Here is a 23800-nt window from a genome sequence, read left to right on the forward strand (position 1 = left end):
CCCAACTCCTGCCCCACCCCAGGATTTCACCACACTATTATCTGTGTCCCATGGGCAATGCACATATGCATACAAGCTATTTGGTTAATCTCTTCCCACCCATCTTCCTTCCCTCTGAGATTTGTCAATCTGTTCCATGCTTCCATGTCTTCTGATCTAACCTTGCACTTTCTAAGCACTATATTGTAAGTGGAAAATGCAATGTCTTAAATCAAAATGTATTTGAAATTGGCACACAAAACAAATAAAAAACAAACCAAAAATCACAAACTTTTTTTGCATCCAGATACAGTTATCTTTCCAGGATGTGGAATAAAACAATGGAAGTATGTTTCCCTTGAGCCTGAATAGTGTTAATTATGAGAGTGGCTGTTTGAGGGTGAATGATTACTGAGCACTGATTACAAAGTGGCAGTGTTGTCTACATTTTTAAAAAATAAATATATTTTATCTGAGTGTGAGACCTAAGCAAAGACCCATCTTTTCCAGATGTTGCAAGCATAATTAATAAATCCATTTAACAGAGGTAAAAACTGGGACTTTAATGTATCAGTCAGCATAAAGTATAGGAAATAGAAACATCTCTAGAGAGTTCAAGCAGAACAGGAATCAATACCAAATTATGAGTTCACAAAATGGTAAGATGGCCTAAGGCATGGAGATAGAAGGCTATTTTCTTCATTACAACAACAACAACAAAAAGAGAAATTATAAATATATTTAATTGGGCTTTGTTTATGAAGAGTGGGTATAGATACGTAATGGGTGTAGAGGAGATGAAAAAGTTTCCATCCAATGACTTCTTCTGGTCAATAAAATGAGGCAGCTGAGAAGACTAGCAGAATGAGGTAGGTGGTTTGAGAAGAAAGAAAAGGTATGAAATATGATGTAGAGAATGTTCAAGAAAGCTAGTGTGATTGCCAGACAGCATTTCAAATTTAGTTGATCATTCATTTATAGGCAATCTGTCCAGTCATTTGCTCTTTATTTTTATGACTTTAATCAACTACATCTTGTTATCCATTTCATACTCTAAATATAGAGATAAAGAAAAATTCATAGTACTGCTTTGTGAAAGCTAGTACTTGTTTTTACTTTATACCACATGTACAGTCCCAGCCAAAGTCCAAGTTCCATCAGAGAATAAATCTCAGTCTCATTAAGTTCTTTTCCTTTCAGCAGCTCAGAGCTGCTGAGAGAAAATTCTTTAACCTTAGCTACCACAGATCATGAGAGATCCAGCTCCATAGCACAGGCAAAGGTAAGTCTGGAGCCTCTACCTGGGCGGGGGGGGGGGGGGGGTGAGGGAGGAGAAGGGGAGAAAGAGGGGGTCAGTTCCAAAGTTGGAGGAGGAGGTAGTTTGAAGAAAAGATCAAGGTAGTGTTCTGTGAAAGGATCTACTGCACAGATGAGGTGTGGATTGAAATAGCTGTGCTTATTCACAGGAAAGAGGAATGAAAGAAGACAGAAGAAGAGATAGGGGGAAGAAATAAAATAATTATACTAGTTAAAAGTTCGGGGAGGGGGGCATTTGTAATTCCAAGAGGTGAGATGTCTCTTTCTATGTGTTTGCTCTCTATTACTTAATCTGTGACACCTAGGCCAGTGGTCTTCAATAAAGTATATACACCTGAGGCTGTGAAAAGACTTTGCAAGATACTCAGGAGTAACGTGAACAAGGTGAGTGTTCATACCTCACACCCCATATGTGCTCTTCCTTAAAATTGGTTGAAGAGGCTTATTCCCCACTCTATCTCTCACAGTTGTCTTTCTTTTACTTTAAAATCAAGGGATAGCCTTCCCTCCTTTCCCATTCCATTTTTTCTATATTTCCCTCCCCTTCTTTTTTTGAACAACTCAGTCTGAAACTGTTCAAGGAGACAGAACAAAGTCCACCTCTGTGCTGGCAAGTCAAAGGGACAGGGTGTAGAAGGGGAACAAAATTGGCCCCAGAAAGGAGTCAGAGTCCATTTAGTGAAGGGATTCTAACCCATGGAGGCAGCCTGATGTGGAGGAGGTGAGTCCATGGGGGAAGGGCACTCTCCAATAAGAATCAGTGCCTGAGCCCAGTGAGGCATAGGTAAGACATGCCAGAGCCCACACAAGGTAAGAAGGCATCCATATGGAGGGAATGCTCAGCATAGTGCTGGAGAGGGTTGAGGAGGGCCTTCATGCAGGAGAAGGGGTAGAAACAATGGTGAGAAATTGGCTTCATACTGTCAGGGTGATCAAAGAATAAATATATTAAGAATCAAGGGCCAGGACTCTCATTTTCAGAATAGAAAGTTACAAATAGTGAAGGAATTTGGGGGAGACTAACATAAAATCATTAGCTGCTTAGTGATTTCAGGGTAGCCTGAGGAAGTAGCCATGGTGGACCAAGTGAAGTCCCTGAAGGAATTTAGCAAGAACATCAGGTAGATTTAACAAATTATGATTGATGGCTGGCAAAGTATTCTAAATCCCTATGGTCCCTACCTAGAAATAGGGTGCTGACACTTGAGAGTTGCCTGAGAGAACCCCAAACTGCCACATGATCTTCCAGGTCCTCCTGAGACTGTATAGAACAGTAAGTCTTGTTCCTGCTTTCCTTTTTTTTTTTTTTTTTTTTTTTTTTCCAAAACCGTTTCTTTTGTGAAACATACCATATGGGGTATGGAAGAAGTACAAAGGAACATTTGGAGAAACTGTATTGGGCATTTTAATTTTGCAGGGAATTCTTACGAAGAGATTTTGGTAAAGTGTGACCTATTTGAATAGCTCAGCACTAAATATACTCAAACTTTTTGCTAAGTCCCACCTTTCTCTATCAGCTCTCTCAATAGCTTCTTAGCCCTCTGCCTTGTTTCCACAGTGTGCCTTGCCTGTTACTGGTGGGGAGCTGTGTTGTGCTGTTATGAAGAAGTTAACTTCTCTTGCCCAAGTGAGATAGTTTCCATAAAATGTTGTTCCTAACCTGATCTTTCCTATACTTTCAAGAGATGTGGATACTAGTAGGACTTCATATTCCATCTTTATATACATTTAAAGGATGTCTTATATCAATTTTTTTCACCAGTTGATTCCTTAAGATGGCTTTACAAGATGAGCAGCAAATAGGAAGTGCAACTTATGTCAACCTGCTTGGTGAGAGCCACGACATACTCTGCTTGATGGACCACCTAGATTTAGGTTTCAGCCAACTGCACTGAGTTAGCTGTCCTTCAGGAAAAGGATCCCATAGAGCAACAAGAATACAAAATGTAGGTGCGGGAAGTGCCCATACGTGAACCTACCTGGGGTGGATTGGAGGAACAAAGAGGCCAGGCAGAGATTCTGGTGGAGCTCAAAGCATCAGCACCCAAACTCTGTCCTTATATAAGATTTTTTTTTTGTTCGTTTGTTAATTTAAAGTTGATATGCACAAACTAACTGCAATGTGATTATCTTAACATTGCATGCACTTTCTACAATATAAACTCCTTATTTTGAGCCATTGGATGAGAAAAAATTCAATTGAATTTTCAATATATTCAAGTTTTACAATAAATTTCCACATTAAATTTGTTCATTTTATTTATATTTTTTGTCACCATTTATCCCTTCTATGGCCTCTTTCACTCCTCTCTGTAAAAATTCATGAACATTACATTTGTAAATGAAGAAAAACAAAGAGCTGTTATGTTCTTTAAATAAAATTTGAAAGAATAGGAATTAAAAAGATTTTAAAATTTATATCATTTATTAATGCAACTAAAATATCTTACCAATGGTGACTGTCAAGAAGTAAAAGAGATTATCATTGGTAATTATTACTGAATAGTCATTTCAAATATACAATTGGAAATAAAAAAGCCATATTTACTCAAGCAATCTCAAAAATTATAAAAATTTAAGATTTTTAAGTGAATCCCTTTTAATTTTATATTTAATGTAGTTCTTAATAAACACTATCTCATTTCTTATAATTATATAATATCCAAAAAGTGTCATATTTTTCCATGAAGCCCATATAGACTAATCCCCTTCCAGTTTCCTGCATACAGTGAGCCAATAAAATAACATCATTTTCCTCTGTTTGCCATGATATTAAAAAAGGTTGAGAAGTGTTGCCTAATTCATGGAGAAGTAATATATGTTCCTTCTTTGCAGTGGCTTTCATGGTCCTTAAGACCTTACACAATAATATACCACAAGCCTCTACTAGTTCAGGATCCATTCCCCCACATATAGAGCTAATGTATTGCCCCTCCACTTAAAGAGACCGTAGCATTTAGAATGTTTTCCCCTCCATTGTTTAGGTCAGCCCTTCCTAGACACTCTCTAAGTAGCAAGATCTCAGCCCTGGGCAGCAAACTTCACAGCCATGGACAGCAAATTCCCAGTTGTAGTAGTTATTGAGGTGTTACAGCCTCTTTCTCAGTACTACTACTAATTTATATCTTTTTATAAAAAATATATATTTTATTGATTTTTTTTACAGAAAGGAAGGGAGAGGAATAGAGAGCTAGAAACATCGATGAGAGAGAAACATCGACCAGCTGCCTCCTGCATCCACCCCACCTGAGACGTGCACGCAACCAATGTACATGCCCTTGATCAGAATCAAACCTGGGACCCTTCAGTCCACAGACCGACATTCTATTCACTGAGCCAAACTGGTTTCGGCTAATTTATATCTTTTGAAAAAGGGTATCAGAAGCCTGCTTTGGCCAGGCTAGGAGAGGAATGAGGCTAGAAATGATAGAAGCCACCTATTTTTTCTATTGGTCTGAGGCAGAGAACCCCCTAAGCTCCTGGATCCTCTAGAAACAAGATTCCTGTCTCTGGGTCACCCGATACTATGTACAAAAGGTGTATATTTGGGAGTGAGTCATCAGCATCTAGATTGTAGCTGGAGCCATGAGCTTATAAGAAATCTCATAGGGAGAATATAGTATAAAGTGGGATGAGAAAAGGATACAGGACAGGGCCCTGGGGGAGGCACAGTTGAGCTATGGGATCAAGAAGAGGAGCAACAAAGAAGATAGAGTTGGAGCAGATATACTACCTAAGTATGTCTTTAAAAGAGGGAATAAGCTAATTGCCCCTCATGCCAGTTGCAAAGATGGCACCACCCACAGCCAATAAGGAAAGAATATGCTAATTGAATGCCCCACCCTCAAAGATGGCAGCACCCACAGACAATAAGGAGGCAATATGCTAATTGACTGCCATGCCTCAAAGATGGCGGCACCCAGTCCCTTCAGCCCCCCAGCCACCTAGGGCCAGCCTGAGGCACAGGCAAACCTCAGATGGTGGCTGCCCAGGGCTGGCCCGAGGCTCAGGTAAACAAGGCCAGCTTAGGCTTGCACTGCCAGCAGTGGCAGCAGCAGAGGTGTGATGGGGCATCGCCTTGCCCTGATCACCAGGTCTCCTCCCACCCCTGTGGGCTCCTGTACTGTGAAAGGGGGAAGGTTGGGCTGTGGGTCCCCCACTCAAGTGCATGAATTTTCATGCACTGGGCCTCTAATATATACATAAGGAGCAGAAAGTTTGGAAGTGTGAGTGCCCTGAGTAGTCCTGAAAATCAAGGGTCCCAAAACTTGTAGAAAAAGAAGCAAGAATCTTACTCTGTCCTTCACCTTAGTCCCATAGATAAGATGAGCCCCTTACCCATCCAATAGTGAGATTCCTTTGTTCCTTTCTTTCTCTGCCCCTTGACTTAAGTCTCAGAGTTCTCTTTTTATCTCAGTCCTCATTACAGTGTTTCCTCCTTTTCCAAGGAGTCATCTGCACAATGCCTTGGGATCACCCTGCCTCAGTGACCTGAGGAGGCAGCAAGCCTCTCCAATTTATCATGGCAGCCTCATCTCACTCTACCTCTGCCTCCAGATGTTCATATTGGTTGCAGGTAGGAATATTTATATGGGAGTCTGATTCTCTTCTGATATGAAAGGGAAAGGAAAAAGTGAAAAGGAGGGAAGCTGGAAGACAAAGTTTGACAAAAATACAATTGCTACTTTCAACAATAAAACTTAAAAAAAGAAAAGAAAAACAAAGTGAAATACAAATGCTATGAGATCCTGGGGAAAGTAAAGAAATTAACTTTATTCTACTTACTATAATAAGTATCAGGCAGTATACTGGCTTTTATATTTGTATCTCCTGGTATGGGCCTGCTGGTTTGTGTGTGTATATGTGTGTGTGTGTGTATGTGTGTGTGTGTGTGTGTGTGTGTATTCACCTGAGTATAAATGTACAAATGTGCATGTGGTGGGGCAAAAATTGAAAGAAAGTAAAAGAGCCTTAAATGGTAATAAAGAAGCATTAGATCCCCCAAGATAATGTATAATAATTTTGGAGAAAAATTAGCTTCTATTCCCCAATTTCTCATCCCATGATCATGGCAAACAGTAATAATGATTCTCACATATCTTTACCACTGAGCTGCTTCAGATTTCTTTTCTCAATACAGTCAACCAACTATCCATTTAGAGCCATCAGAGTTCCTCCCTTCTACTGACAAGGACAGAACCTGACCTGAAGGAGCCAGTATGTCTATTCCCCATCTCCTGCATTTATATTCCTCAGATTTCTCCCCACAGGATGAGTTAAGTGAGGAGCTTAGGGCCCAATTTTTTTTAAGTCCTATGTTTTTCATTGAAGGAAGACAGAGAAAGAGAGAGACAACCTTGCCTTATCTATGTGCCCTGAAGGGGGACTGGTAATCAAACTTGCTACTTGGGTATGGGCCCTAATCGGGAATCAAACTAATACCTTTGTCTGTATGGGATGATGCTTCAACTGGGTCACACCAGCCAGGGCTAGAGCTCAATATTTAAAGGGGCACTTGCTTCCAGGTTCTTGAGGACCCTGCAGCTATACCCCAAAAATGAGTGCCTCCTCAAAATTTGTGCTCTAAGTCTTTTTCTTGCCTTGTTCAGCAAGGCCTAGACATCCTATTTCCAACATTTCCTTTTATCTCTTAGCTCTGTGTGTATATTAAGGTCAGAAAAAAGATTCCCCAAGATTCAGCAACTATCCCATTTTAGACCTGGTCCCTACTAGCTGGTTACAATGAAAATAGCCAATCATATATGTAGTCAACACCCTTTCATCTGCCTCAGCCCACCCTGACTCTATTTCTATTTTCTTTTCAGGAGCGTTTCAAGTCAAGGGGCCCCATGAACCCATGGTGGCCATGCATGGTGGTGAAGCTGATCTGTCCTGCATCCTTAAGCCTCGTCAAAATATTAAAAATATGAAAATAAGCTGGATCCGGACCCTCCCCTCCCAGGTGGTGCATCTGTACGAGGATGGGCGGGACAAGCCTGAGAAAGCCATGGGAGAGTATTTAGGGAAGACAGAGCTTTTGAAAAATGCCATGAATAAGGGGATCGCAGTCCTGAGAATCCTCAATGTCCAACCCTCTGACAGTGGACAGTATCGCTGTGCAATCCAACATGGCTCCTTCTACAGTGATGCAGTGATTGAGCTGAAAGTGGCAGGTAATGGCCCATGTTTATTCCCTTGACACCCCACAGGTGCTCCTTTCTCTGATCCAGTTTTACTGGGAAATATAAAGAAGTCATAGGAGAAAGGGAGATAGCCATAATGTCTACTCACTCATCATCCATATATCACTGCTTGGGACTAAATAAAAGATAATAAAGATACTCATAGTGGGAGTCAAGAAATAGGCAGGGGCCATTTATCTTGGACTGTGCTGGAACCCTTTCTAGCCCAGGAGTCTAAGTTCCCATCCTTGTTGCCAACACTTCTTCAGAGTTCCCTGTTCTGTACACTGAGGTCTAGTCTGCAGCATAAATTCTTCAGAAGCAGGGGAGAAATATGAGTGCAGGAAAATGAGCTTAGGACCTGACTTCTCTCTCTTCCTCTTCCCAGCTCTGGGCTCACATCCTCAGTTACTTGTGGAAGTAACTAAATGCCAACAACTCCGATTAGAGTGCAAGTCAGAGGGCTGGTTCCCTCGGCCAAAGGTCCAGTGGATGGACTCTGAGGGAGGAGAAATTCCAGCTGAGTCTGAGACTTATACCCAGGACAAAGGTGGCTTGTTCCATGTAACAACATCACTGTTCCTCAGAGAAACTTCTCAGAAGAATCTGACATGTTCTGTCCGGAACCCAGTTCTAAATCAAAAAAAGGAAGAGCAATTGTCCATAGCAGGTCAGTTTTCTCTCTCCCCTCACTGTGCCCACAAAATGGGCTTGATGCTCATACCCATGGGAGTGGAATCTCTAAGCATATAAGCTCTGTTCTGTTCTCTTCATCACACCTATATCAGTCTCCCTGCCAGGACTCAACTTCCCTCCACTTTTTCTACATTTTCCCATCCTTTCCTGACATAATTTCCAGTCTTCACTTACTTAAGCTCTCCATAGAATTGGACCTTTTTGTCTTAGTCCATTCAGGCTGGTATAACAAAATACCCCAGACTGGATGGATTATAAATGACATAATTTTATTTCTCACAGTTCTGAAGACTGGAAGGTCAAGATCAGGAGGTCAGCACAGTCAGGTTCTGGTAAAAGCACTCTTCCAGGTTGCAACAGCCAATTTTTCTTTGTGTCCTCACAGAGTAGAAGAGATAGGGAGTTGGAGGGGGATATGAGGTGGTCTCCTTTATAAGGACACTAATCCCATTCATGAGTTAAGGACCTCATATTGGGCATTAGGATTTCAGCATATGAATATTAATGGGACACAGGCTTTCCAACCACAGCATTCTTCACCAAAAACCATTTTCAGATTTACTTACTAGCCCTCCAATAGGTCAATCTCCCCTGATTCTCAGTTTACAACATTTCTCCTCAGTCTTTTTATGCTGTATTCTTTCTCTATTTAGATGAGCTGTTGCAAAAATGCTATGAGCCTAAACATAGATCAAGTCCTGTTGACATGCAGTATGTTTTTGATGTACCTTGCTATACATATATATATTTCACTTCTTTTCTGATTTCTGCCAGGCACAATTGTCTTGCCACAGTTTTCTTAAATTTTTATATTTCTTCATAAAGGCTATTATTCATTAATAATTTTTGAATTCATAGCTAAATGCTTGGCTATAATATTAATCTATGCTATGGCAACATTTTTCTAGTGAATCTTAATTATCCTTTTTGTCATTTTTCCATGTATAATCTTTGTACTGTTCCTAAGCCAATCTTATAGCCTTACTTGTTATCCTATGCATTGAATTTTCCTGGGCCAGCTATTTCCACAAGTTTTCTGTGAGGTAGGAATGGTAGTGCAGTCTTCCACAGTAGCTGATTCTCACAATCCTACTGCTACCACAGAGACAGGCTTCTTTCTACCAATATGGCCCATGTGTGTGAATATTTGCATATTCTATGCCCTGTTTCTCCAAACAAAAATAGTTCTAGAATGCACAATTCAGTTCCTGAATCATTTGTTACAAACATGAATGTAATTTTTGATCTTTAAGGTATTCCTTTCTCCTCAGTAAGTCCATTTTTATTAGTATTTTCTGACATTGGCTATTGCATGGTCTCCTAACCATTCTCCACACCTCTCTTCACTATCTTCCACATGGAGTCTAGGTGATCATAGCTATTTTTGGCAGACTTTACACCTATTTTAAAGTCTGATGTTTGCAATTTTATTTTATTTTTATTTACTCAGTTATTTATTTATTTTTTTGCTGATATTTTATTTGCAATAAAAGAATAGCCATGAGAGCAAGAGGAGAAAAGTGGAATCAAAGTGAAGACCTACATAATGTGCCCTCTCTCTAGCTCTTAAATTTCATACTGTTTATTTCTTTTTCTTTCACACAGAGCTCAGGCCTTCTCATTTGCTGTTGTCTCTGACTGGAACACTCCATTCTGGCTTTCTTCTTAGTATAATTTATTTATAATTTAAGAGGGTGACATGGGGAGTCACACCACAATCCTGCTATGTTCCTAGCTCCAGTCTCCCTCATCTCTATCCATACTCACCCTTCATTGCTTAATTCCTTCCTTCCTGAACTGTGACTTCACTCCCCTCCTCCATAAACACACACACACACACACACACACACACACACACACACTAAATTATTTACTTAGATTATAAGGGAAAATTCAACTTTCTTTCATTTCTGCCTCCAAATTTGCCTATCCAGACCCATCAAAGCCTCAGCTGAACTAAGGGCCTTTCATCTAGTAACCTTAGTTCTTAGAAAGATGTTAAAAATAAAAGGGTGATGAAAATAATATATACCTGCCAGTACAATATCCAAATACATTCCAAAGAGCAAGTCAAAGGACACTGACAGGTAGACAGGGAACAAGACTTGTCTAAGACAATTTATTCATCCAAACAAGGTATTGCTGAGCACCAAACACTGACCAAATTCAAGTACTCAGTTTCCTAGCCCAGAATTATTTTCAGAAAAGGAAAGATTAAGTAGGATGAACTTTGAGAACTGAGGAAATAGCAAATTACATAGGTCTTCACTTTTTAAAAGAATATATTTTTATTGATTTCAAAAGAGGAAGATAGAGGGAGAGAGATAGAAACATTAATGAAGAGAGGATCATTGATTGGCTTCCTCCTGCACACCTTCCTTGGAGATCGAACCCACAACCCAAGCATGTGCCCTTGACCAGAATCAAACCTGGAACCTTTCAGTCTGCAGCCTGACGTTCTATTCACTGAGCCAAACTGGCTAGGGCCTCCCTCTTTACTCAATAATGTCAATTTTGTTACATTCCTACTCTTCCATGGAAGAAATGAATTTATTTGCTTACACTTATTTTCTGAACAAGTAAGCTGAATATGATAATATTTGAATGAAGGCTTGAATTTACTAATCTATATAAAAGCCTAATGTGCAAAGTGTCCCCTTAGGAGTTTGATTACTTGCTATGACATGCTCTGACCACGAGGGGGCGATGTGGAACAAAGAAAGGCCCCAGCCGGCAGCTAGAATGCCTTGATTAGCCCTGATCACTGGCCAGGTCTAGGGACCTTACCTGTGCATGAAATTTATGCACTGGGCCTCTAGTTAACCATAATTTGAAAGAGAAATAGAAATAGAGATAGCAGGATAATCCACAATGTTTCCCTGTTAGAGGGAATCTGACTGGGGATTGACTAAGCAAGAAGTGAATGTGGGAACAACTCTCTTCAGGGAAACTGATCGAGGGTGTCTGTATTTCAGTTGCTGCACCCATCAGTGTGATTGACCTCTCCAATAAAATACTCCTCATATCGGGTATATGTTTGGCACTTCTGCTACTACTACTACTGACTTTCATCACCATTGGACTTTATTTAAAAAACAGGTTCAAAAACCAGCACGAAAATCAGGTAAAGGTATTCTTTATTTTTTATTAATATTAAAATATCCCTTCTTGCAGGTATCTATCCTTCACCTTTCTGTTTAGGAATAAGATCAAAATCAGCAAAACTCTGCCCAGAGTAAGTCACATTAATACCTCAGCTATGAAATATAGAAAATAATACATTATTTACCGTATTTTCCAGCATATAAGACGACCCCCTAATTTTACAGTTAAAACATAGGTTTAGGCCTATATTCGCTGTATAAGACTGAAATGAAAGAAAGTTGAGTTTTCCCTTATAATCTAAGTAAATAATTTAGTGTGTGTGTGTGTGTGTGTGTGTGTGTGTGGTTAGTCTTACACAGCGAATATAGGCCTAAACCTATGTTTTAACTGTAAAATTAGGGGGTCGTCTTATATGCTGGAAAATACGGTATATAAACTTCTTTGTGGATTATAAGAAATAATTTACATAAAGCATCCTCGCCTTGCAACAACACAAAGACATTCAATGAAAGGCTATTATAATTATTGTTATTATTAAATAGAGGCCGGGTGCATGAATTCATGCCCCAGTGGGGTCCTTTGGCCTGGCCTGAGGATCGGGCTGAAACTGGCTCTTTGACATCCCTGAAGGGTCCTAGATTGTGAAAGGATGCAGGTCAGGCTGGGGAACCCCACCAGTGCATGATGGGGTTGGGGAGGAATGTGGGATGTTGGCCAGAGACTTTGGGAGGGCTCCAGGGCATGTCCCAGCCTGTCTTACTCAATCCCAATTGGCCAGACCCCAGCAGCAAGCTAACCTACCAGTTGGAGCATCTGCCCCCTGGTGGTCAGTACACATCATAGAAAGCAGTTGAGTGGCCTTAGCATACCATTAGCATATTGGGTCTAGTAATAATTAATGTCGTTTTTAAACATTCGTTTAAAATCTTGCTTGGCGTTGACTTGTATTGACATAACCTTCAAACACGTGGTATCTACAGAACGTGTGAAGTGCAATTAACAAGTTTTGCTTGAAAAAGTTTGTGTTTGGTTTGGTTTTTGTTGCAAAACTAGGGCTAAGAAGATGGCGGATGAAGAGCATATTCGGCACTGCATGCTTTACGAGTTCCAATTAGGAAGAAAAGCAAGTGAGGCTGCAAAAAACATCTGTAGTGCTCTTGGTCAAGATGCAGTTAGCGCCAGAAAATGCCAGCGTTGGTTTGAGAAATTTTGCGAGGGAAATTTTTCGTTAGATGACAAGAGTGGTCGAGGCCGTGTGTCCAATTTTGATCAAGAAGCTCTTCAAGCTCTTTTGGTGCAAAATCCTCAAATTACCCAACAAGAGCTTGCGACAACTTTAAATTGTTCACAAAAAACAATTTCCAATTAATTGCGTGCACTTGGCAAAGTCCAAAAGTTTGGAAAATGGGTTCCTCAGGAGTTGACCGACAACAACCGTAATCAAAGAGTCACAATTTGCAGTTCGCTCCTCTCTCATCAAAACCGTTTGCCGTTTTTAGAGCAAATTGTTACCGGAGATGAAGAATGGGTGCTGTATGTTAATTTGAAAAGGCAGCCTCAATGGTTGGACAAAAATGAGGCTCCACAGCCCACGCCAAAACCTGACTTGCATGCGAAAAAAGTGATGTTGTGTGTTTGGTGGAATTTTAAAGGAATTCTTCATTATGAACTTTTACCATCTAACCAAACCACTACAAGTGCAGTGTATAGTGCCCAATTGGAAAGGTTAGCCCAAGCTTTAAGAGAAAAAGAACCCGCGCTGATTAATCGGAAGGGCGTAATTCTTCACCACGATAACGCACGACCGCATACTGCAAGAATCACCGCTGAAAAACTGCGCCAGTTGGAATGGGAAGTTCTCCCTCAACCTGCATATTCTCCTAATATTGCCCCTTCCGGTTACCATTTGTTTTGTTCTTTGCAAAATTTCCTTCTTGGAAAAAAATTTAATAATGAAGAATGCCTCAAAAATGCATTGACCGAATTTTTTGCATCAAAATCACAAGAATTTTACAAAAGAGGGATTAAAATGCTTCCTGAGCATTGGGCACAAGTAGTAGAAAACAACGGCAACTATATTGTTGATTAAATTTTGTTGTATTGTTTAAATAAATTTGATTTAAAAAAGTATTAGAAAACGACATTAATTATTACTAGACCTAATATTATACTTTGATTGGTTGAACGGCCAACTGGATGACTGGACACTTAGCATATTAGGCTTTTATTATATAGGATGTTGTGGGAGAAGGAGAAGAAGTAAAGGTGATGGAAGGACCAAATATTCATTATAGTAAACATGCACAAGGAATATGAAGGATTCATTTATAAGGTCTTAAATAGACCACTGATGGGTAATACACATTTTGGTATTATACAACTTTTGCCTGCTGGTGTGGCTCAGTTGGTTGAGCTTCTGTCCATGCATCAAGAGGTCAGTAGTTAGATTCCTGGTTGGGACACATGCCTTGTGTTGCAGGCTCAGTCCCCAGGAGGGAGCATGCAGGAGGCAGCTGATTGATGATGACTGTTATACTTAAATGTATAAACACTATGAAGTACACAAACTAATCCTATATAATAAAAGGATAATATGCAAATCAACCAACTTGTAGAATGACCGGTTGCTATGGCATTCACTGACCACCAGAGGAAAGATGTTCAATGCAGGAACTGCCCCCAGTCAACTGGCCTCAAGTGCCCTATGAGGACCTGCTGGTCAACCTTTCAGTCCCTTCCCGTAGCCAGCATGCTCTGATCACTAGATGGGAAACAAGGAACTGGAGGTGGGTGGTGGCAGATGCGGGTGGCGCCAGGCCAAGGCCCCCGCCCCACCAGTCACCCCATACACAGAGGGTGACTGGCATTGGGGGCCAGGGCTGGCAGGCTGGTGGGAACAACCAACCTCTTTGTCTCTCCCCCTGGCCAGCAGGCTCTGATTGCCCGATGGCGACGGGGCAGCAGGGGACAGGGACAGCTGCTGGGGGCGGGGGTGGGGGGAGTGCGTGGGCAGCTGCCAACAGCTGGAGAAGATGGCCCTGGTCACAGGCCAGGCTTAGGGACCATACCATGCACAAATTTCATGTACTGGGCCTCTAGTATAAAATAATACAAATGTCAATAAAATACTTTATCATTGGGCTTTCAGAACCTTCCATTTTAGATGAGTTTGTGGACAAATTAGATAATTTCACAATGGTTGACCAATTATCTCTCCAATATCCACAACTATCATTTAAATATCTATAAGGGTGCAGGATAGAAGGGGCCAATGGGAAAAAAGGGGGACATCCATAATACTTTCAACAAAAAAGGTAAATTAAAAAGATAAACATCTATCATTAAAAAATATTCAAACCCAATGCAAAACAAAGTGAATAAAATGTACTTTTGTATTTTTTAATCTATATTAAAAAATCTTTGAACCCAATTCAAAATAAGATGAATAAAAAGTAAAATATAAAATTTCCTTTAGAGACTGCTTTAGCTGTATCTTATTAATTTTAATGTATTGTATTTTTTATTATTCAGTTCAAATATCTTCTACTGTTATTTCTTCTTTGACCCATGGAGTATTTATAAATGTGTTATTTAATCTCCAGATATTTTGGAATATCCAAGGTATTTCTAGTTTAATATCATTGTGGTCAAAGAACATGATTTTCTTTTTATTTTATTTTATTTATCTTTATTGTTAAGAGTATTACAGATGTCCCCCTTTTCCCCCCATTAAAACCTATACCTTGATTCTACCCCTTCTCTACCAAAAATATATATATTTTAATCATTTTAAGTTTATTGAGACTATTTTCTTGCCCAGCAGATGGCCTATCTTACTAAAAGTAATATGTGCAATTGTAAAGAATTGTATTGTACTATTGTTGGGTGTAATATTCTGTAATATCCGTTAGGTCAAATTTGTTGATGGTATTATTGAAGACTTCAAAATCCTTTCTGATTTTCTTTTATATATATATATATATATACTAAAGGCCCAGTGCATGAAAATTCATACACTGGAGGGGAGGGGTCCCTCGGCTTGGCCTGCCCCCTCTCAGAGTCCTCAGGGGCAGGAGGCGACCTGGCAATCAGGGGAAGGTGATGCCCCCATCACACCTCTGTTGCTCCCGCTGCCGGGAGTGCAAGCCTTGGCCGGCCCTGCTTACCTGTGCCTCGGGCCCTGCTCTGGGCAGCTGGAAGCTGCCATCCGAGGCTTGCCTGTGCCTCGGCCAGCTCTGCTTACCTGAGACTCAGTCAGTGGGGGGTGCAGGAAAACCTGAGGACCCAGGGCTGAGGGGACTCTGACAGCAGGCGTGTGGAACAGCTGGTTCTACCTGGGGGCAGGCATAGCTGCTCTGTACACCTGCCACCATCCCCCCACCACCGTAGCCCCCAGCGGGGCTAAGGGGACTCCAGTGGCAGGCATGTGAAGCAGTTGGCCTCACACCCATTGTGAGCACCACCATCTTGTGATGGTATAACAGTCAATTTGCATATTACCTCTTTATTATATAGGAGATATATATATATATATATATATATATATATATATATATATATATATATATAATCTTTTTTACAGAGAGGAAGGGAGAGGGATAAAGAATTAGAAACATCAATGAAAAAGAAACATCAATCAACTGCCCCCTACAAACTCTCTACTGAGTATGTGCCGATAACCGAGGTACATGCCTTTGACCAGAATCAAACCTGGAACCCCTTGAGTCTGCAGACCGATACTGTATCCACTGAGCCAAACCATGTAGGGCCATTTCTGATTTTCTGTCTACTTGTTTCAGCAATTACTAAGAAAGGAGTGTTGAAATTTTAAAGTATAACTGTGCATTAGCCTATTTGTCCTCTTCAGTTTATCAGTGTGCTCTGTTTATTTTGTTTTCTGTCATTGCACCAGCCAGGCCAGCTGTCCCACTACCACCGCAGAGGCCTCTACCATAAGACCCACACAGCTCAACAAGAGGCCTCAGTATAGTTTTCCAACAGAAGTCAAGACCCTGCTCCTGCCCAAACACAAAGAGGCGGACCTCCAACGCTGGATCGAGGGTCTCGCAGGCCTGTCTATTAGTCCCAACCTCCAAGAGGGTCTGAAGAATGGAATTATTCTGTGCATAGTCATGAATAAGCTGCAACAAGGATCAGTCCCCAAGATCAACCACCCCATGAAAAACCAGTACCAGCAAGAACAGATATATAATCCCAAGAACTGCCCATGAGGCCCAGTGGCCAATGGACTTCAGGACAAGCTGGCAATTCCCAAAGCCCAGGGAACATCCTTGAGTGCCCTCCTACTACCAGAAGGAAGCAGGCTACTGAGGCCCCCCTTTTGGGGTATTTCCCACATAATCATCTCATCTGTTTTTTTCTGGGTTTTCATCTTGTTTTTCAATGTATTCAAATGCTCCCAGCTGAGTGTCTGTAAAGGCCAGATCCAGATGTGTATGGGGAGGTGGTCACTGCCATATAGCAAATTTCCCAGCAGGCTTTAAGTAAAGCAGACTACTATCTATAATGGGGTGGGCCTCATCCAGCCAATTAAAGGCCTTAAAAGATTGAGATCTCTCAAAAAAGGGATTCTAAATCCACACTTCCTTCAAACTTAACACTGCAATATCTACTCTGGATTTTACAAATACCTTCTGGAATTTTCAGCCTGTGGCTAGATCTGAACATTTCAGACTTACCAATTCTCACAATAGCCACAAAAGTTAACTATCTAAAAAAAACAAAACACAAACCTGACTATATATGGTGTGATAGCAAAGGTGTATTTCTTTTTGTGTAAAAAGATTCTAAAATGTATTGTTGTTGTGACAAATACACTACTCTTTGCATAAAATAAAAAGCATTGAATTATACACTTTATAAGGGTGAATTGTATGATATGTAAATTACATCTCAGATTGGTTAAAATATCTACCACTGCAAAATAAAAATATTTTAAGCATATTAAATTAAATATATGAAAGCAACATCCAAGAAAAATAACTAGAAGAGATAAAGATTATTTATTTGATGAACAGAAATTACAGATGAACTCATACAACTTAACAAAACAAAGATAAACAACTCAATCAAAAAATAAGTAATGGACCTAAATAGATACTTTTCAAAAGAAGACATACAGAAACATATGAAAACATGCTCAAAGTCATCTGAGAGATGCTAATCAAAATGACCATCTCACATCTGTCAGAATGGCTATCATCAACAAATCAACAAATGGCAAGTGCTGGCAAGGATGCAGAGAAAAAAGAATGCTCGTGCACTGCTGGTGGGAATGCAGATTGGTGCAGCCACTGTGGAGAACAGTATGGAGTTTCCTCAAAAAACTAAAAATGGAACTGCCATTTGACCCAGTGATCCCACTTCTAGGAATATATCCCAAGAAACTAAAAACACCAATCAGAAAGTATATAGGCACCCCTATGTTCATAGTAACACAATTGACCATAGCTAAGATTTGGAAACAGCTTAAGTGCCCATCAGCAGATGAGTGGATTAAAAAACTTTGGTACTGCCGAAACGGATTTGGCTCAGTGGTAGAGCGTCAGTCTGCGGACTGAAAGGTCCCAGGTTTGATTCTGGTCAAGGGCATGTACATTGGTTGCTGGCACATCCCCAGTAGGGGGTGTGCAAGAGGCAGTTGGTCGATGTTTCTCTCTCATCGACATTTCTGGCTCTCTATCTCTCTCCCTTCCTCTCTGTAAAATATCAATAAAAATATATTTAAAAACTATGGTACAATACCAAGCTGCTGTTAAAAAAAAAAAAAAAAAAGGAATTCTTCCCATTTGCAACAGAATGGATGGAACTGGAGATCATTATGCTAAGTGAAATAAGCCAGGCAGAGAAAAATAAATATCACATGATGTCACTCATTTGTGGATTATATTGAACAACATAAACTGATGAACAATAACAGATCCAGAGACAGAGAAGCATCAATCAGCTGCTCAAACCTCAGAGGGAAGGTAGGGGAGGGTGGGGGTAAGGGGGAGAGATCAACCAAAGGACTTGTATGCATGAATATAAGCCTAATCAATGGACACAGGCAGCAGGGGGGAGGGAGGGAGGGCATTAGTGGGGGTGGGGGGGTTGGGAGGGGAATGGACACATATGTAATACCTTAATCAGTAAAGAAAAGAAATTAAAAAAGAGAAGAAATTGCAGATGAAATCTCAGCCATGATCTCTTCAAATATTTCTCTTGTCTGATCTCTCTCTCTCTCTCTCTTTCTCTCTCTCTCCCTCTCTCTCTCTCTCTCTCTCTCTCTCTCTCTCTCTCTCTCTCTCTCTCTCTCTCTCTCGTCTTTCTCCTCCTCCTTTCCACCTGGGGTTTTAATTACATATGAGTGTTAGTGTCTTTTCATTGTTCCACATCTCCAGATGTTCGATTTTATTTAGTTGTTTTTATCCTACTCATTTTGCTCCTTGTACTTCAGTTTACTAGTGGATCATTTCTATTGACTGACCAGTGTTTCTCTTTTGCTGTGTCTGTTCTACTACAATGTGAATAAAAAGCTCAAAATATCTCATTCTTATTTATATAAATTTTTATATTTGATATTATAGTTTTTCATTTTTAGCCCTATTTTCTCTATTATTGCTCCAAAAATCTCTGTGAGAGATACTGAGAGCATCATGTGTTGCACTCCCTTCCACTTTGATTGCACAGGCAGGAGCACAATCCAGGCACTCTAGCTGTCCCACCAAGGATGTCCCAGTATATCCGAAGCCCCAGACCCACACCAGTACTGTGGCTTGTCCCCAACACTTTCTGTAGATCATGCCCTCTCCAGGTACATCTCTGGGCACCCCAGAAAAAGAACTAAATGAAACAGACAAGCAATGTAAATAAAAAGCTCAAAATATTGGTTAAAAGCCCTAGCCAGGGGGCTCAACTGGTTGAAGTGTCATCTCATATACCAAATCTTGTGGGTTTGTTGTAGGTTCAATTCACAGACAGGGAACACACCTAAGATGAGATTCCATCCCTGGTCATGATGCATATGGGAAGTAACTGATTGACGTTTCTCTCATTATGATGTTTCTCTCAGTCTCCATTTCTTTTTCTCTTTATATACAATATTTTAAAAAAATTGAAAAATAAACATTGGTTATAAAAATACTCTATGAATTTAGGAGAAGAATAGATAAACTCACTGAGAACTTCTTCAACAAAATGCAAACATGTATGTATGTGTGTATGTATGTATACACAAATTATTTATTTATGGATTTTTATATTTATTATCTTTTGCTACAGTTGACCATGTGTAACTGAAACTGTGTAAAGCGAAACCAATGATGAGGTGGAAGTAATGTAGTTTTTATTCACTGCATACTAAATACGTGGTAGGCACAAATTATTTTTACAATGGGGAAAAGACAGTCTCTTTATTAAGTAGTTTTGGGAAAGCTTTTATACAGTGAAGAAAACCATCAATAAGATAAAAAGGCAACCCACTGAATAGGAAAACATATTTTCAAATGATATATCCAGTAAGAGTTAATAATCCAAAATACATATAGTATTCACACACTCAACATAAAAAAATAAACAATCTAATTTAAAAGTGGGCAGAGGTCATGCATAGACTTTTCTCCAAAGAAGACATAAAAATAGTCAATACAGACATTAAAAGATGCCAAACTTTACTAATGATCATGGAAATGCAAATCCAAACCTCAATGAGATATCACCTCATACCTGTCAGAATGCTATTATCAAAATAAATAAATAAATAAATAAATAAATAAATAACAAGTATTGGCAAGGATGGGAGAAAAAAGAACCTTCATGCATTGTTGGTGGGATTGTAAACTGGTACAATCACTGTGGAAAAGAGTATGGAGATTCCGAAAAGATTTAAAATAGAACTAGCAATTCAGAATTCTATTTCAGTGTTTTAATTTTAATAAACCAAAAACAATAACTCTAAAAGGTAAATGAATCCTATGCTTATTACAGCATTGTTTACGATAGCCAATGAAATCTTGCCATTTGCAATAACATGGGTGGACCTTAGAGCATTATGTTATGTGAAATAAGTAGGGCAGAGAACGACAAAACCATATGATTTCACTTATACGTGGAATCTAAAAACAAAACAAATTAACAAATAAAATGAAACAAAAACAAACTCATATACACAGAAAACAAAGCAGTGGTTGTCAGAGTAGTGGGATAGTAGTAGTTGTTCTGCTGCCACTGGCTGCTCCCACTGGACCCCACCATGGAAGAGACAATAGAAGACACATACTCCAAAACTGTCATTCTCATTTATCTCAGGTTATCTTTAACAACGTGGAGAAGTTCTATGTTACTAGGGGGCTAACACAGCTGTCCTTTATCTTGTGGTTATTTTAGAAAGCTCACTGTTTTTGCTGTTCAATCTATTCTACCTCAACCTGAGTGGTAACAACCAGGAAATCCACCATATTTTCTGGACAGAACTGGAATAGGATACTTGCTGCCCAAATAACGTGATCCTGATAACAGAACTGGTCATATTGATGATCCTTGGGCAGGTATTAAACTTTGAATTGGACTTTCTGAAGCAGAATTCAGACATGCAGGCTGAGCCCAAAAATGTCACATGCTATTGAACCCTCACCCAGCATTTCATTCCCCATCAAAACAATTACATTAGAATTTTTTTAAATGGGATGAAAAACAACTCATGGATATTATACTTTCATGTGGGTTAATTTGCCTATTGACCTAAACAGTAGATCAACCAAACAGCAGGAAGTCCAATTCAAAGCTTATTACCTGCTCAAGGATCATGAGTGTATGACCAGTTCTGTTATCAGGATCACGTTATTTAGGCAGCAACTATCCTATTCCAGTTCTGTCCAGAAAATGTGGTGGACTTCCTGGTTGTTATCACTCAGGTTGAGATAGAATAGATTGAACAGCAAAACAGCGAGCTTTCTAAAACAACCACAAGATAAAGGACAGCTGTGTTAGCCTCCAGAAGCAGAATTCAGACATGCAGGCTGAGCCCCAAAAGAAGCAAGAGCATCTAAAAACCTTAAAGGTCATCAACAAGAAACTGGAACAGAAAGTGAAAGAACAGGACAACTGGGAGACAGAGCAGCTTCAGGGGAAAGAACAGGACCAGAAGGTGAAGATAGGGGAGTCAGAGAGGGTCATCTTCAAGCCCAGATGTCAACTCAAAAGAAAGAAATGGGGAAGCTTGTTCAGAGAGATGAAGATAGGACAGAGCAGTTGGAGCATCTGAAAAGGGATAATGACCAGCTCTTTCTCAGTGTAACAAACAGAGGGAGCATCAGAAGAAGTTGAGCAGACAGTGGAGGAGCTGAAGCAGAAAGAAGCTACTGCAACAAAGAAACAGCAAGAGTTAAGAAACCAGACTTTGAACTGTCAGAAAGATTGAGTGAGAGCAAGATTATATGTAACTAGAGGCCTGTTGCACGAAATTCATAAGTGGGTAGGGTCCCTAGGCTTGGCTGGTGATCAGGGCCAATGAGGTTTCCCACCTCTCAGCCTTCTCTCCTCCTCCATCCCTAGTTCCCTCAGTGCCCCACCACAGCTGCTGGTAGCCCACCATGTTCCTCACCACCCTCTGGTGGTCAGTGCATGTCATAGCGAGCAATTGAACTCCCAAGGAGTCAATCTGCATAGTAGCCTTTTATTATATTGGGTGTTTTACAGAAAGGGACAGAAAGGATGGAAAGAGAAAACGGTTTTTGAAGAGGTAATACTGCAGCTTGATGAGTTACATGGGTGTAGATAGAGACTCTTTGCCCTGTCAAATGCCTACTTCAGATCAAGAAGGTATTAAACAAATCCCAGGAGTTGTCTAGAAAGCCCATATTTTGGCATCCAAGAAAGTTCTGTCCCCAATCTGCCCTCCATCAAGAAATGCCCCAGCTTCCAATTAGACTTTGCTGATGACATTTTTTTATCACACCTTGGAGCAACAGCACATTCAGACCCTTCAAAAGAGCTTCTCAGTAAAATAAAGCAAATCTTTGAAGAACATGTGTTTTGCCATAGTCATAAGTGTCACAGCCTCTTAAATATTTGCTGTACATAGATTTTATAGAGTAGAACCTATAGCTTCCACTATGAGTTATGACCCAAGATCCTGCCTCACCTGAAATTATTAGGGATTTACTCACTCCCACTGCCCTAAAGGTAGAATCATTTAGATAATCTAAAGGAGAGTGTTAAGGGTTGTTACTTCTATCATGTGGGTTCCTACCTTTTATATCATGCAATGCTAGCTGTGTCAGTTCTCACCTGTGATACCCATTCTTCAAAGGGTTTCTAATACAAGGGCTCTGAGATGAAGGCCTGTTTGCAACAGGCATGACTCTAATACTAAGTGATTACTCTCTCCACAGTCATTGAAGGTCAGGCCTTGAGTACATTTGTACTCTATCCTCAATCCTACCCTTGGGGCTGGAGATTGACCAAACATTGAAAAATTCCTTCTCCTCTTCTTCAGGCCCCTTTCTCCAACTGATTGCATTAGACTAGAAAAAAAATGGCATAGTAGAAAATTCTGGCTTTCAATTTAGACACCAAACTTTTCTCATCTTGATTTCTCAGCTCCTAATAGAAGCATCTTATTCCTGAACCATGGACATGAAATAATATTTCAAACACAGAAAACCTTCTTTTTCTTTATGCCATGATAGGGATTTTCTATTCTTTGATCTTTCCCATTCACTTAAATTTTATTGCTGAAAGTCCTTTTTTAATGGTCAGTATTTGTTAGAAACTGTATGAATTTACAACTTTCTAAATGATGAGTCAAAATAAAGAGAAATAAAGTTAATCTCTTTAATACTAAGATAATCTAGTTCTCTTTTTCAAGGACTTTAGTAAGTCAATCTTTTTGAAAAGAACTATAAACTTCCAGGTATAAAATAAGTTACAGAGATGTAATGTACAACATAGAGAATTTAATCAAGAATATCATAACTGTGTATAATGAGAAATATTATGGTGATCACTTCATAAGGTATATAAATGTTGAATCACTATTTTACACCTCAAATTAATATAATATTGTTTTTAGTATACCTAAATCTTTGATAAGATTTAAGATGAAAGAATACCTATAAAACATATATAAATTTATTAACATTAGTACCAAGTTCACTACAGAATTTAGCCTTCTAAAGTTTCTCTTGAATGATAGCATCCTAATGAACCCCAATGAAGATCCTCTGTGTAATCAGAGTAAGTTTTTTAAAGGCCAGGGAAGTGGATGGCTTGGCTGAACACCCGGATCTTGTAGGCTCAATTAAAGCAGGCTCACTCACATGGCAATTTGAGACTTTTCTCCAAAGCTCGCGCTCTCGCTCTCTCTCTCTCTCTCTCTCTCTCTCTCTCTCTCTCTCTCTCTCTCCAACTAAATCCCAGTAAGAAGCTAAGCCTTGTGAAAAAGAAAGGAATATCACCCACTCCTATTTCCATGGAAATGACCCCACCAGAATAAAAAGGGGGACAGTGAAAGTGATAAC

At 39.8% G+C, this 23800-nt stretch overlaps 1 protein-coding gene and 1 pseudogene across 1 annotated transcript in view; both read left to right on the forward strand.

Moving 5' to 3' along the window:
- Positions 1-2072: 2072 nt before the first annotated feature.
- Positions 2073-23800, forward strand: part of LOC118712482 (hemicentin-1) — a 98116-nt gene continuing 76388 nt past the window's right edge. The window contains exons 1-4 of the mRNA XM_045578026.1: positions 2073-2106; positions 5726-5872; positions 7122-7469; positions 7867-8148. Of these exons, the coding sequence (XP_045433982.1) occupies positions 2088-2106; positions 5726-5872; positions 7122-7469; positions 7867-8148 (796 nt within the window). The 5' untranslated portion in view covers positions 2073-2087. The remainder of the gene's footprint in view (positions 2107-5725; positions 5873-7121; positions 7470-7866; positions 8149-23800) is intronic.
- Positions 20895-21725, forward strand: LOC118713734 (annotated as a pseudogene).

This window comes from Pipistrellus kuhlii, unplaced genomic scaffold (assembly GCF_014108245.1).
Source record: "Pipistrellus kuhlii isolate mPipKuh1 unplaced genomic scaffold, mPipKuh1.p scaffold_m20_p_9, whole genome shotgun sequence".
Classification (NCBI taxonomy): Eukaryota; Metazoa; Chordata; class Mammalia; order Chiroptera; family Vespertilionidae; genus Pipistrellus; species Pipistrellus kuhlii.